This window comes from Moschus berezovskii, chromosome 2 (assembly GCF_049115385.1).
Source record: "Moschus berezovskii isolate FMDL1 chromosome 2, NW_MosBer_1.0, whole genome shotgun sequence".
In the NCBI taxonomy this organism is placed as follows: Eukaryota; Metazoa; Chordata; class Mammalia; order Artiodactyla; family Moschidae; genus Moschus; species Moschus berezovskii.
Window position 1 is genome coordinate 56733925 of NC_142461.1, and position 16481 is coordinate 56750405.

At 40.0% G+C, this 16481-nt stretch overlaps 1 protein-coding gene across 5 annotated transcripts in view; it reads right to left on the reverse strand.

Moving 5' to 3' along the window:
- The window catches only part of MYO1B (myosin IB), a 196940-nt gene that overhangs the window by 7130 nt on the left and 173329 nt on the right, over positions 1-16481 (reverse strand). For 3 of the 5 annotated variants that reach the window (XM_088828730.1, XM_088828743.1, XM_088828728.1), the window contains 9 exons: positions 15922-15990; positions 13825-13911; positions 13474-13560; positions 11610-11696; positions 7821-7895; positions 6415-6549; positions 4310-4416; positions 1307-1439; positions 520-672 (listed from right to left, as the gene is read on the reverse strand). In XM_088828730.1, coding sequence (XP_088684856.1) covers positions 520-672; positions 1307-1439; positions 4310-4416; positions 6415-6549; positions 7821-7895; positions 11610-11696; positions 13474-13560; positions 13825-13911; positions 15922-15990 — 933 coding nt within the window. The remainder of the gene's footprint in view (positions 1-519; positions 673-1306; positions 1440-4309; positions 4417-6414; positions 6550-7820; positions 7896-11609; positions 11697-13473; positions 13561-13824; positions 13912-15921; positions 15991-16481) is intronic. The other 2 variants (XM_088828734.1, XM_088828741.1) reach the window with 2 other exon arrangements.

Consider the following 16481-nt stretch of genomic DNA (forward strand, 5'->3'; position numbering starts at 1 on the left):
TAATGGCACCAATGCCAGAGTCTACACTTTAACTGCTCAATTCAAGCCAGGCGGTCCTGGTTAAGCTGACATCAAAAAATCTTCAGGTCAGAATTATTAGGCAGTTGTTTTACTATAGTTGCATCCTTTAATTAAAAACTCCCCAAATTAAGTACGGACAAGAAGACATTTAACAATTTAGGAGATACAAGAAACAACACAAGGAAGCATAATTTTAAATGTCTTGATATTTCTAGGCATTAGTCTCAAAATAATGCACATTACACTGGGTATAAACTGGGTATGAAATGAGAATTCAAGTGAACAAGTCAATAAAAGTCATTAATATTATTTAGTTACTGAAAAACGAAGCCTGAGATTTTAGGTAACAGTGAATATAGCCCAATTTTGCAGATCAGTAAGAAGGATATAAAAACTTCAAGTAACAGGATTATTCACATGTGGAAAATCTTAAATCAATGGCTGAGAAACTGGACCAATGCAGAAATCTTTCAGTCAAATCAATAGTTGAAGCTTTACCTCTTTGAGGTGGATGGCAAAGAAGCCATCATTTTGTGAGCTCATGGATACTTTGGTTACATCCACCAGGGGAACCTCTGACTTGATCTGTCCAGACTTTTGATCAGCAAGAAGCAGATTATTATTTGTTAAGAGGAAAATACGGGATGTACTCTACAAGAAAACGAAACAAAAAGGATATAAACCCAAAGATCAAAAACACCCCCAAACTGTCCATGTGTTTAAGGCCTTAGTTATTTGTAGAAATGCACATCTTACAATAGTATTTTTCAGCCTGCACACCTATGTAAACTGAAAATACACTAAAGAACATAGACAATCTATTTCAATTTGCAAAACTTTCAGAGAATGAGCAAAATTCCACCTAAGCTTAAAGGCAAGAGAAAATAGCTTCCTTCACAGTAACTCTGCAGAGAATATGAAATGCAAAAGTTTTTTTGATGTACAGTTGATTTATAATGTGTTAGTTTCAAATGTAAAACAAAGTGATCCAGTTATACATACACTCTGTCTACATATTTCTTTTCAGATTCTTTCCCATTACAGATTATTACAAGACATTGAATATAGTTCCTTATAGCAGGAATTTGCTGTTTATCTATGTGATATAAAGTAGTGTTTATCTGTTAACCCCATATTCCTAATTTATCCCTCCCCGCCCCTTTCCCTTTCGATAATAGTGTTTGTTTTCTATGTCCGAGTCTTTCTGCAATGCAGATTTTAACATTTAGAAAACTGTCCCAATTGAAATACTGTCATTACAGGTCTCCAGGGTTAGCATTCTTACCTTCCCGTTAGCACGGTTAATTTTGTTCACAACCTCAGCAATGATAATCTTTTCTTCAATGGCATCTTTGAGTTTCTTATACTTGGGATTCTTGTTGATTTCCAGGTAAGGCCCTTGGAATGGCTGCCCAACACTGAAGGAAAAAAGTTCCTCACATTAGAAATGGTTTCAGATGGAAGTACTACTAGAAAAAGGTAACGGGTTGGTTGATTCTGAAATTCAAACTTTATTATATTTTTGATGTGAACATGTCATTTGGTTGGTAAGACTGATAAAAATCTCATCACATGGTAAAACCAAGACAGAAATCTCTCCCAAGAAGGACAGTCAAGACCCAGGTGCATGGTCTCATGGGAAGGAAGAGGCAGTTTCTTCCAATCTGTTAATATAAAGTTAACAGCTGCCTACACAGGATTCATTAACGCCTTTAAACAGTACAGAGCAATGATAAAAAGAGTACAGATTATTATCATCTCCTGCCAAAGAAAATTTTCATTTTCTCACAAAGAGTAAGAAAATCGACAGACCTTCTAGGGGGTAGAACAGATCCAGAGCAACCACTTTAGAAGAAAACTTTGGAGCACTTAATATTACCATATAACTCTGGCTCTAAGCTGGCCATGTGTGGAAGGAAAATTGGCCTCTCCTCTTAGGATATGCCCCTAAATGGACAGAAGTGGCCAAGGTAAACATTCAGAATTGGAGCAGCTTTCTTCCAAACAAACTCCTTCTTGCAAGAGGCACGACTGTGCACCCAGTACCAACATATCTTTTCCTAAAGACTTGTGGGGTGACTTCTTCAAAGATGCCTAGAAAAAACCATGGCTTCACTTTGAGCTATAAAGTTCTGGCAATTTGCAAATGCAACTTAAAATGCTTGCATTGTGGGTGGAGGATCAGGGCAGAAAATCCACGTAGGTGGTCAGGGATTCACAGATCCAGGATAGGAAAGGCCAGCACCCCTAAGAGCTGCCGCTTCACACAGGAGTGGGCGCGTACACGATTCCACCTCAATTAATGCCGGAGGCTCAGCACGCCACCGTCCCTGGAAACTAGTAAAACCATCCAAAAGGCCTTGGCTTGATATTAACATTTTTGGGTGGTTGTTCATATTCTAACATGTTTTTAATAATACAAAGTGCTAATAGTATTGGAAATTTGTTTCTTCAAAAATGTTTTCTTTTTTTTCCTCCTTCCAGTTTCTAAGGAATCATCCACAGGGAATGTTAATTAAGAAGGTTACTCTACAATTTAAAGATACATAAAGAAAATGCTCGGAGAAGGCAATGGCACACCACTCCAGTACTCTTGCCTAGAAAATCCCATGGATGGAGGAGCATGGTAGGCTGCAGTCCGTGGGGTCGCTAAGGGTTGGACACGACTGAGCAACTTCACTTTCACTTTTCACTTTCACACATTGGAGAAAGAAATGGCAACCCACTCCAGTGTTCTTGCCTGGAGAATCCCAGGGACGGGGGAGCATGGTGGGCTTCCGTCTATGGGGTCACTCAGAGTCGGACACGACTGAAGTGACTTAGCAGCAGCAGCAAAGAAAATGCTGAATGAATTAAGTTGGTGAGGAAAGCATACAGACTATTTACCTGTTTGAATATGCTTTATCCAGCAGCCACTTTGAATACCATTGGTTTTAGGCACCGTGTTTGACTGAGGGGAGTGTATGCCCCCTCAAGCAGCCAAATCAGCTAACCAAGTAAGCTGTGCTACTAAAATATCTAAAGCAAATGAGTTTGGCAACTTACGTTCATTTAATCCTTTAAGAAGAACAGCTTTCAAATTCAGGCAGACATAGAGAACACACGTGCACCCAGATCACATGCAGTCCATGTGAGTATACTTAGCATATAATGCATTTTATTTCTAGGACATTCTTTGGAAAAAGCTAGAAGGTGTTATAGATTTGGCTTGAAGTTGTACAATCTACTTTTTTATAAATACTAGATACGAAAGGGATAGGAATTCTGGGCTGGGGTGGGGTGGGGTGGGAATGATGACCTTGGGAGATGTAAGCACATTCAGATAAAGCAGTTTTTACCAAGAACTTCACTTGGCAAACCTGCAACTGGTTTTCCTTCTTTTACTGAGTACTTGATGTCTACAATAAAGGAACTGAAATCACTGCAGAGGCCAGTGAAGTCAGAGGCAATGAGTTAGCTGACCAAAGGTCACTACAGGCCACTGTCTAGGCAACGCTCAGAAAGTGACAGAGTGGCTCATTCTTCATTTATCTTACAAAGGCGATTCTGACCCAGCTTGTTAAAGTGGGAAGATTGGAATGGTGATTACAGTAGACTGTCAGCAGAAACCAGACAGTCTCTGAAACCAATGGAAAACGAATGGGAATTTACCAAGTAAATCTCTTATTAGCCTAGACAATTTTTATTTTAAGTGACAACTTCTAACTATTTAGGAAGTGTTTAGGATAATGCTAAGGGAGTTAAACCAACACATGTGATCTTTTTTCTCTAAGTATGCCAAGTATGAAAGCTCTTGCTCAAATGTGTTACATTCATAGTACCATGGACTGCAAGGAGATTAAACGAGTCAATCTTAAAAGAAATCAACCCTGAATATTCACTGAAGAACTGATGCTAAAGCTGAAGCTCCAATACTTTGGCCACCTGGTGCAAAGAGCCGACTCATTGGAAAAGACCCTGATGCCAGGGAAGATTGAAGGCGGAAGGAGAAGGGGACGACAGAGGATGAGATGGTTGGATGGCATCACCGACTCAATGGATTTGAGTTTGAGCAAGCTCCGGGAGATGGTGAAGGACAGGGAAGCCTGGTGTGCTGCAGTCTATGGGGTCGCAAAGAGTCAGACACAACTAAGCCACTGAACAACATATCCAGCCAATCTCAAAATAATTCATGAAATTAAAAACCCGTGTGTCACTAAAATAAAATCCCACTAGAAAATGCCTACAAATACATTTGAGAAACTTTTTAAAAATATTGATTTTTATGGGTAAAGTAAAACCATAATACCTAGATGGATATAAAGCCTTCTTGTCTTTGAAGAGTTCACTGGCTTCTAGCTTCTCTTCATAGATAAGTTTCTGTTGGTCTGTGAATTGGTCCCTGTATTTTTTACACTGTGAGATATGAAAAGAAGAAGAAGAAAAAAAAGACATCGCTTATATAAGTAAATCATTACTCATCCTTAAATATGCTAAACCAATTTAACAGCAGTAAGAATAAGAGTAAATGTGTATGAGATATTCATTTAAAAGGTCAAGAGAATTTTTCCTTCTTGAGTTTTAAAAGGTTGGTCTTGGAAAATGTCATAAAAACTACTATTTGTGTTGCAGAACTTGCGATGCTTCTTCAAAACATACAGGAACTTCTTTGGTGTGGGCCCTCCTGGGAGCACTGTTTCCTCCCACTACGTCAGCCCTTGGACAGACATCCACACTCTTTCAGAGACCAACAGGAAGAAAAACATGGTTCATCACAGCCCAGCATGCATATTTATACACACACATATATACAATCGACACAAAAGCTTCACAAAACAGCACTTATCCTGTCTACATGTCGTGTATCCTGTTATTTTCATTTCAAAATGCTGGTAGTAATACTACTAAATTGATTTCATGACTCACAAATATGATATACAGTTTGAAACGCAATGCTCCAAATCCTCCATTACCATTTCATGACATGGACGTTGTTTCTTGTTGTCTAGTTGCTCAGTCATGTCAGGCTCTTTTGTGACCCCATGGACTATAACCTGGCAGACTTTTCTGTCCACGGAATTTCCCAGGCAAGGATACTGGAGTGGGTTGCCATTTCCTTCTCCAGGGGATCTTCCCAACCTAGGGATTGAACCTGAGTCTCCTGCATTGACAGGCAGGTTCTTTACCACTGAGCCACCAGGGAAGCCTGAATGTGGACATAGGACCTGAGAAATCTCCCCTTCACACTGATTCTGAGATTGTAATGAAAGGAGACAGGGGATGGCATGAGGAGCAGGACCAGTTTCTTTAGATAAACTTTCCAAGAAATCCAGTTCACGGATGGGTGAGAATCACCCACATGATCATATAAAGGATCATCAGCATTACTGCCCACCCCTGGAATAAATGCATCCCTCTCTCTCTCCACTCCCACACCAAGGGAGGTAAGGGTAAAATTCAGGAGCCGGGGGAAGGAGAGGCAGAGCAGATGCCTAGTATTCACAACCTCCCATCATTATTTCTGAAATAGTTTCTGTATCAGACTCAAAGGGGGAAATGAATGTTGAGGTAATGGCGAATCTTGCCAAACTGACTCACTAAGTCAGAGAGCAGGACTCGGTATTTTATTCCACAGGCTGTGCTGGGAACAATCATTACACTGATTAGTGATAATGTCTCTCTGTACATATATATATATGATTCAGCTAAGAACAAGTCCCAGCACTGAGCAGGAAAGAGTTTCCTGGAAGATGTATCCATCAATTGCTCACTCACTAAATACAAGCCCTTCAACCTTCGTTCTGTCCAAATGACAAATAACTGTACCGTTCCATATACCAACTAAGTTACTGAAATAAAGTCAACCTCTATACAAGTACCACATGGAGTCCACGCTGAACACTACCTAAATTACATGTTATGTGCTCATGTAAAATTAAGTGAGCTAAAATTAAGGCCAAATCAAATAGATTTTCAGCTTCCCTTTCATTCAGAGAGACAATTCTAATCTCTTTAATGTCTTTTGGGTGACTTCAGAGTTTTTCCCCCCAGTCCATCAGAACGTGTATGTTCTCATGTATATCTATGTAGTTCTATGTAGAAAGTAAGCTCATATAATTTGTGAGACTTTACTATTCACACGAAGATGTTCAAATTTTATTATTTCTACCTCCAGTAGTATTTCTTCACATAAAGATGAAGACAAGAAATTGAACTACTTGAAAGCAACTAGAATCTGGACAGGAAAGACAATGCAGTCCTAGAGACATCACAGGAGCACTGAGGGCTCTGGGAATTCTCACAGATAGCCAAGCATGCTTCTTACTTCAAAATCCCGCTTTTACATCACCCTTCGCAAACACTCAAAACAGATGGCAAGACATCTTTGAAAAAACATAAAAAGATGGTTTTTACCCTCCACAAGTGGAAAATCCTTTTTAGCTCCTTGTGAGTAGAATCCAAGAACAGGTAAGGTCTCGATGGCCAATTCTTATCTATCGGAGATAAGGAAGGCACCTTATTTTTCATTTCCAAGAAGTATTTTTGCACCTGTGTTGGGTTTGACAGAAAATATCAGGTGAGTCAAATACACCAGAAAAAGAAAACACTGTCTAATACAAACCAGACTCAAAGAAACCAGTCTTTAGTGGAATTCAGCAAGTTCTGGTCCATAAAACTTTGTAACTCCTCTGAAAAGTCTCTACTATTCTCACTGGCTGGAGAAATCTGAGCTCCACCAAATGGTTCAGGAAAAAGAAAAATAACCTATGTGAATACTAATTTTATTATTATCACCAGTACGAATACCAGTCAACACTAGAGAGCTCCAATGTCTAACAGACAGCCACACGTGGCTCGTGACTACTCTAGTGAACCACAAAGATACAGGACATTTTTGCCACTACATAAAGTTCTACTGGACAGCACTGCTCTAGAGCACTTACCATGGGTCAGGCACTATGGGAGCTTTACGGTGTGACTTCATCTGAACCCTTTCCCTAACTCTACGAGGTGAGGTCAAGTGCTATTACTATCCGCACTTTACAGATGACAAAATGAGGCTTTCAAATCTATGAGTGGTGGAGCAAGCTGGCTCCAGAGTTCACACTCTTCAGCACTACATCTATTCTCAGAAAAACAGAGAACTTTAGAATCCATCCTGGGAGCAGGGCACAGCCTCGCTCTCCCACACCCCTCACCCTCTAGTCTGTTTGCCAACTTGCTCTGCAGTGGCTCATGGCAGTTTAGCAGGGCAAGATCTTGGCATTCCCCTCAAATTCCTATGCTGAAACCCTAACCCTCAATGGGACGGTATTAGGGGATGGAGCCTTGGGGAGGTAATGAGGTTGAGATGAGGTCACAAGGGCAGAGCTTCCAAGATGGGATTAATGTCCTTATAAGAAGAGACAGGAAAGAGTTTGCTTCTCTTCCCATCATGTGAGGAGACCAGGAAGAGGCCCTCATCAGACCCAGATTGCACTAGCACCCTCTATGAGAAATGAACGTTTACTGTTTAAGCCACACAGTCTATGGCACTTTTGTCATAGTGGCCTGAATTGAGACATATGGCTTTCCTGGGTTCACTTTTCCCAAAGTATGTTCTCTCTGTCAAAAAAAGAATATTTAATATTTTTTAATGGGCCTCTTACTGACACAATTTACCTGAACTTTAGGAGTGATGATAAAAAAAGGTCATATTAAACTCTCAATGTCACAATTAGGATTTAACTGTTACCAGGTAAGTCACATACTGCTGAGTTGGTGCTATGAACTAGTTAACCCAATAATACTAATTAGCCATATATAAAGTATAAACTTACAATTCTCTGAAGCGTAAATTCATAAATTTTCTTGCCGGCATTGGCTCTGAAGAATTTCCTGTACTCCCTGCGTACCTTTAAAAAGAAGCAGCAGTATACAGAGGTTAGTGTGTGGCCAACAGATGCCCATAAAGATGACACAGCTCTATTAAAACCAACAATTAAGTGGAAGAAATAAATTTACAAGTGTCTTTCTGGATATAAGAAAGTAACTGAAGCATATTGAGACAGTGGGTTTTAAGTCAGAGGAAAAGAAATTAAGAGATGCAAGATAATACCAAAATGTTTTGATGTTTTAAATCCTCTTAACTAGCTTTCAAAGAGCCTGAAGATCTGATGAGAAACACTGTACAGGCATAGCTGCAAATCCATCAAAAATCAAAATACATTTCAGAAAAAATTACATAAGGTAATTTTCACTTCAAACTGTTCTTCAAAGGTAAGAAATGCCTGAAGAAATATATGGCTGTTTCCAAAAGCCTTGCATATGAAGACAGGACTTTAGTACTACATACTGAGAAGGGCATATGACTAAAAATAAGAATGTAAAAGGAAGCTTTTGAATGATCATTATCTTCCACTTAATTACATTAATTTTTCTCTCACTCCTACTCCCACCAAACTTTCTACTAATACTAATCACAGCACTTAAGACACCGTATTAGTTTTAGTTTACTATTTCTTCTCTGCTGTATTGTCATATTTACTTTGTATGCTAGTGTCTAACAAATAACTGAGGTGTCTGTCAAATAAATGAATGATAGTTAAGTTTCATAATTGAGGGGAAAATATTTAAAATGTTTATCATCCAGCTATAAATGGGACAGTTAGAATCTGGAAAAATATTTGCCTATTTGAATAATGTAGACAGTATGTATGTTTTTCTTATATCTTGGCTTTCTGGGTTTAACAGCACATGTTCAAAATATTTCTGTATTAGGGGCTATAAACTAGCAATCAAGTAACCAAATTCAATTTGTTGAAAAATAGTTTATATGCACTTTAACTTGACTTTCACATAGGAGTTCAGACTGCAGATTTCTCTTACAGTTCTCTGCTGCTGCTGCTAAGTCACTTCAGTTGTGTCCAACTCTGTGCAACCCCATAGATGGAAGCCCACCAGGCTCCCCCGTCCCTGGGATTCTCCAGGCAAGAACACTGGAGTGGGTTGCCATTTCCTTCTCCAAGCCCCATTCTCACACAGCTCTCACACAGCAAGAACTGAGTGAACCTGAGCAGCCTTTGGAAGACAGCTGCTTGCTCCACGTTGCTGGAGGCCTGTGTTCCTTCCCCACCTTTCATCTGTCACTTCCCTCATCCATGTGACCTGCCTGGTGCCTCTGGGCATTTGAGTACCAGACTTATTCTCTACACCTATGGACTTCTAAAGTTTAAAAATTCTCTTATATACCATGTAGGCTGTTCTTCCTTTAATTCATATCTCACTTTACTGATGATCATTTCTCTTGTAGTCATGGAGTTGGTTATAGGGGCTTCCCAGGTGGTGCTGGCAATAAAGAACTCACTTGTCAATGCAGGAGACATAAGGGACATGGGTTCGAGCCCTTGGTCAGGAAGATTCCCCTGGAGAAGGAAATGACAATCTACTCCAGTATTCTTGCCTGGAGAATCCCATGGACAAAGGAGTCTGGCAGGCTACAGTCCACCGGGTCACATAGAGTAGGACATTACCGAAGTGACTTAGTATGCAGCATGTTGCTTATAACTATTTCAAAAAAATTTTTTAAGTTTATGTTTCATTATTTTATTTTTAAAAAAAATTGTTTTTTTGGGGGGGCCTCATCATGTGGCTTATGGGATATTAGTTCCCCAACCAGGGATTGAACCCAGGCCCTCAGCAGTGAGAGTGTAAAGTCCTAATATCTAGACCACTAGGGGATTCCCTTCAATCTTAAACTTAAAAGGGTAAAAGGAACAGGAAGAAAAATTATACTCATTAACTGGCTCCTAAAATTATAAAAATATACAAAAGCAGAGAAGTTAAAGTGAGGTTTCATGAAAACATATCCTTAGAAATGTACTTGAATGTACATTTATATACACTTGAATGTCATTGTAACTGAGCTCAATGCAACATGCTTTGTGATACGGGACAGGCCCTTTCTCCTGAAATACAGCTACACACATCTTGCCTGGTAACAAGATGGTACACAGAATGGGTTCCCTTCATGGGCCCCAGGGGTCTTAAAAAGGGTTCACCTTGTAATAATTCCACAAGAATCAAATCCTTTAAAAGGGCAAAACTACTGTTCAAATCAACAAAATTCTTTTTTAAAAAAATATAAAAATACAAAATTACTACATTTTTGGACTTCAAAGAAGTTTAATCGTATAATAATTTTATGGTAACACATTAAAATACTCCTGTTTTGTGGAAACTGGGGGAAAAAGACAGTTATGTCTATAGTAAGGCCAGTTAACTAACCAAAATAGCATTCACCTACAAACTGAATTTGGTTTATAAGATGAGAGCACACACTCTTAATATGAAAGTATTATAATAAATATAAAATCATATGTGCAGTTAGTTAAATCCAGAAAACCAAAGATAAATGTGATGTTGCTGGTACAGAGCATTATAGAGAGTAAAACTCCTGACTCAATGCTGTTTGTTCTTTCCTTTTATGAAAATTAGATGCAAATTAGAATGTGAATAAAACGGGAAATAAAATTCTCAATTTTGACTTTAAAAAAGTCATTTCAGAACTTGTTCAATTCTTGAAATAGAACATCTTAAATTCATATTTAAGTTACTTCTTAATTACTTCAAAATTTGATGAATATTCATTATAATCAAAAAGTTAATTTACTCAAAGTTATAGGCTAAACTTTCAGGAAAAATGCAGACTCTTAAAAGCAGAGTTTATGGATACTGCTAACTCAGTTCAGATTCAGAGTTAATGGTTTCCTGGATAATATTCAAATATTTAGAAAAAAGTGATTTATTACAGTATTAAAGTAAAAAGAATGAAGAGCAAATATCAAAAAGGGGCCTAATTATCCCCCCAATGACATTATAAATAGCTCCCTACAGTGATGAGTTATTGACTCTTAGGAAGACAAAATCCTTGTATTGCCTAAAGGTCATTCTCAAGGTTTTCCAGAGCTTAATCATATTTAGGTACCTGCATCCTTACCTCAAGCAGTAAGAACTTCTTTGAAATAAACCCTGCCTTAAATGAGAAGGCATTTGAATCTAAAGTTCTCTTTAACCTGAATGATCCACTGCTGGTCTTACTTCTCAAAATCTGTACATTTATGCAATACCCTTTGGTTTCTACGCTGAACAATTAGAATGATGGCCACTTTGAAGAAAGCTCTGCTCCAGAAGCCATCAATGGGACAGAATAGAAGGATAAAGGGAAACAAAAGCCCAATATCCCCAGGCTGGTCACTGCAGACAGTGGGTCAGCTTTTAGCTCAACTGCTATAACTTTGTATCACAAATGGGGGGGAAAAAAAAAAACCACTTCATCCTCATGAAAAGGACATCAAATATAATTTGGATAACAAAGAATAAAATATGCTACATTATATATTTAAGTAATATGCTATTACTTTAAACCTATTACTTAAAGAAAAACACTGCAATAAAATCAGAAAATTTTAGTGTATTGCTCTCTAAAGGTAACCAAATTAGGCAAGATGCCACTGTAAAAGATTGTGCAGACCATCAGCAAGCAAAATTGATCGTTTGGTCAGGGTTAGTAGGTGCTAGAAAGGCTACATCGAGTCACCGTGGACAGAAAGAAGAGGTTGAGGAAGTACCTTCAGTCCAAGCCAGTAAGCCCAAATGACAGCAACTGCATGCTTACGCCTAGCCTCCTCCTTCAAGCGTTTCAATTCCCTTCGAGCCTAGAATGTTTTAGATGGTAAATAAAAGAGACAGCCCAATGCAGATAGCACAAATGACCAGAAAAAGACACCCCACCAAACAGAAGAGCCAATTTATGTAACAGGATTTCAGAATGAAAGAGAAATGGTGCACAATCATTTAAATCCAAAGCATCAGTGTCAGGCTGGCGTATTTTCAGGGCACTGAGACTCTGTCTCCAAGGAGGACAATCCGTGTGGTACCTGAGGGAAACACTCCCCACCTGCCCCCTTACTTCCATTCTGTTCCTTTTCTCTCCCCTGTTCTCTTTCCCTCTTACATCTCATCCACATTCTCTCACTCCCTCCCTCATCAAAGCCTCAGAACTGTAAGTGCCACGTAATAATTTCTGTGGACTCCTCTCTGCTGCCAGTCCATGGGGCTAAAGATAGAGTGAATTTCCAAGTCCATTCACTTGAACATATAAAAAGATAACCCTTGTGAACAACCATTTAGAAAACTGGAAGGAATAAAGGTTGTGTCTCTGAACTTCCAAAAAAACCACAAAAACTCTGCAGTTGGAAAATTAGAAGTAGCATGTATCAAAATTCAATATTAGCTAGGGCCCCAAACAGTGACATATACAGAAGCAAGATAAAAAGTGAAAACAACTCATAGGTTTAAAAATCAACCTGAGGGAAAAATTAATGTGAGGCATGTTATTTTAAAAGATGAAAACAGGCACTCATGTTTCATGACATGACATTACTGAGACCAGGAAATGAGTTTACTCAGTGGAGAAATCCCACTGTCCAAGAGACCCTCTGCCTCTGATTCAGTTCCCTCAGTTTATAAAAGGAACTAGCTGGTTCCACACAGATGTTCAGGGGCAAACACAAATGAACAACTTTGGTTAGCTTGTGGCAAGTTATGATCTTTATGCAGGCAAATGTTGACTTTTCTGATTTTTCTCACAATATGGGTTTATAACGCTGACAAGGTAGACTTAAAAACATAGGACTATGTTAGTATTTGAGTTTCTAACTGGGATTCACATTTTTAGCAGAGATGACCTTTGATTTTCTAAGTAAGGAAAACATCTAAAATGCTCGTCCCTTGGGGTATGTGAAATGTTCACAGAGCCCACGACTCTGCCTGGGGATTAGTGAGAGCATTTCAGGAGGCCTTTGTTTCTGAACACAAACAGCTGATGCCGAAATTCCTGGGATTCTTCAGGGGCAATTACAGCTAGCTTTGCTTGAACACAGCTTTCTGCTAAATCACAGATGATCATTCTTTTCACATATAATATTTTGCTTATAATAATCAATAGCGGCTACAGTGAGCCTAAAAACCAATTTCATTCATGGATTAATATTTTTGCCAAGCATGCATTAAAGGCATTTCTATTATCAATGCTACAAGGACCAATCAAAACTCAAATTTTAATTAAACATTCCCATCATGCCCCCGCCACGTACTAAAACACCTTTAGAAAACCGCCAGGACATAACAAGGGGGTAAAAAACAAACAAAAAACTCCCCCAAACTAAACATGCACATTATTTGAGAGTTTAAAAAAAAGAGCAGCTATGCTAGTACCTCATTAGTAAGCAATTAGTCTTTTTTTTGCCTACACGTGCTTAGAGTTAGCTTCCTAACGTGCTCTGTTGGCACAAACATCTCCAGGATTATTAAATCTCGCTGCTAGACATGCGCCACTGTTAACCGTGGGACTCCATCCCCTGAGATGCTAGAAACATGGATTGATTATCGCAGATTCCAGGATGGGAGTGATGGGATATGCATTTCAAGTACCTTAGATCCAAGCCAGTAAGCCCAAATAACTGCAATAGCATGTTTATTTCTAGCCTCCGCCTTCAGCCGGCTCAGTTCCCTTCGCGCCTGTGATGCATTTGAAAAGGATTTACAGAGAAGTTTAAGGCAAGAAAGGTTACTGCTGGTTCCCAGTGGAGAAAGAGGAAGACAGACACCGTCACCATCAAACAGTAAACAAAAGCGTGAGCCACCACCCCACACCAAAATGTTGGAAAGAGCGAGAGGCAAATGCGTGCTCAGGAGCGTAAGCCAGTGAAACCCGAATGAGGGGGTCCCTTGTTCCACACGTCACTCCTGACCCACTGCCATCCTGGGGGGTCTCTGGCCTACCTGGGTGCCATGCCAATATGCTGCAATGGTGGTGACGGCTTCCTCACAGCGCTTCTGATGTTTCAGTTCCCGCAGGATTTTCCGGGCCTAAAGCACACAGAATGACCCAGAAAGAGTGAACATCAACCAAAAAAAAAAAGAAAGAGACCCACCAAAAAAATTAAAAAAACCAAACCCTGTGTAGCCATACTGACTTGAAAGAAAATACCTGAAAACAGTCATAATTCCCATTCTCAAGTGAAAAATCAAAAGCTTAAAGAAAGGAAAAGGGAAGGTTGCTCATTAGCCCAAAAGGGACCATGAGAAGGAGGTAAATGAAGACACTGTCAATCATGACAGTGTAGCCCCACTCAAATAGAGAGCATCCTCCCACACTCTGATGAAAGTGAAAGTGTCAGTCACTCAGTTGTGTCCAACTCTGTGCGATCCCATGGGTTGTAGCCCTCCAGGCTCTTCTGTCCATGGGGATTCTCCGGGCAAGAATACTGGAGTGGATAACCATTCCCTTCTCCAGGGGATCTTCCCCACCCAGGGATTGAACCCAGGTCTCCTGCATTGCAGGCAGATTCTTTACCATAAATCTGACCACAGCAATATAAACTGGATGCATCAGATGGAAGGAAGAGTTCTCTGAACACGGTGGGTGTATATGGTGGGTCTATCTCCAATGATCCATCAAGAGCCACTTGATCACTTTTCCTATTACTGTCTGGAATGGAAGTGTAGCTGTACTTTTTATTCAAAAGAGATAGCTAAAAACTTGTTATAAAATAAAATTATCTCACTGGTTCAATACTAGCGGCTTCCTTCTAGTCATTGCTAGAAACTGATTTAATGTGGGGGGCTAGGAAGACAGCTGGTTTGGAGGTGAATCCTGTGTCCCACCTCTGAAGTCTCTGGAATGGACACCTGAACCCCAGGACTCAGTAGTACGTTAAAAGAAAAACCTGCAGGCAACAATCTCACACACTCTGTGTGCTCAGACTTGTATTTGGCCATTGCTGTGGACAACTATTTATACCAAGTCCCTGGGTTGCCCATAGGCCTACACAAAGGGCAACAGAAGCCATGGGACTCCCAGTCCAAGGCTCCACCTCCGGAAAGTTCTCTGGGCCTGAGAACTACCCTGAAGTAGTCCCTCTGGATCCAGCCCCCTCCACAAAATCACCCAACAGGAATATGGCAACAATAGGCCCTGAAGTTCCTTTGACCCAAGCAGGGATCAGCAAGCTTTATCTGCAGAAGGACAGATAGTATGCTGTTTTTGGTTTTGCAGATCATATGTTCTCTATCACAACTACCAACTCTGCTGTTGTAGCACTAAAGCAGCCACACACAAGATGTCAAACAAGCGAGCACAGTAATGTCCTGTTGTTGATCACTCGCCCAGTCTTGTATAGGATGTAGTACTGATAAAGCTTTATCTACATGAACTTTGCACTTCAGGTATGCATATATGTGTATGAAACTTGTATTTCCTATAAGTTTCACATGTTATGAAATAGTCTTCTTCTCTTTTTTTAAACTTAGTAATAATATACAAATATAAAAACCATTCTTAGCTCTCAGGTTGTGTGAAAAGAGGCAGAAGACTACATTTGGCCTGTGGGCTACAGTTAGCTGACTCTAAACCAAGCTTTGGCAGGAAGGACCTAGAATCAGGTGGGGTGGGTACACCAGGACAACCAGGGCTTAGGATCTATCAATCACGAAGGGACAGCCTGTAAGACTGTCACAGGGAGGGTATGGAAGGCACTGGGCTGGGGGTGCTGAGGTCTGGCAGAACTCACAGGTACTCAGCCTCATGGACTACAGCTTCCCTTGCAAACAGAGGGTGAGAGGAATCGACATCACGTACAGTATTATTTCAAGGACTTCCTGCTCAGAGAACAAATCTTGAAAAGAAAGCAGGAAGCAGCCAAGACATGGTGCTGGAGAGCCCCAGCTTGGCCCATAATATTTATTCTTTCCATCTGACTGTTTACAAGGTGGGCAGGAGACAAGGAGCCCTCCCCTGCAGAGTGAGCATGAAGACATCATCCTTTGTAAAGAACGTGAAAACACCACATAAGTAAGGGTCACTTCTTTCAAACTCACCTTCCAACCCCGGATATAAGACTGAATTACCAAGGCAGAGCTCTTTATCTGTTGATACCTCTTCTGTTGCTGTAGGATGAAAGGGGACGATATCAGCAGTTCTATTTACATATCCACAACACACATACCAAGAAAGAGTCGGCAATACTAAGTCGGCTCACTTAGTGCAATGAACTCTTGATCATCCGTATTCCTTCTGGCAACCAATTAAGTATAGAAATCAAAATATCCAAGAATCCAAAATTATTACAGTTAATCCAAGTTTGCTTCAAGGCTGGTAAATACAATGAACTAATGTCTAAATGACTCAGGACCCACCATTATTAACATCTGCTCTCTGCATCATGTTGTTGTAACACACGGTCAAATGCAAAACAGATACCGTTGAACACACACGGAACGAATCCACACTGAGTTCTGCACCTATTTCAGAGCACGCTCTCTTCTTGGTGCCATTTCTCACCATGCCACTGACTGGGTCAGCCTCTGACATCGCACGTTCCTTTTAGGTTCGCTGCTTTTACTGCCTCAAGCTGGGAAATCAGCTCACAAATTGAAGT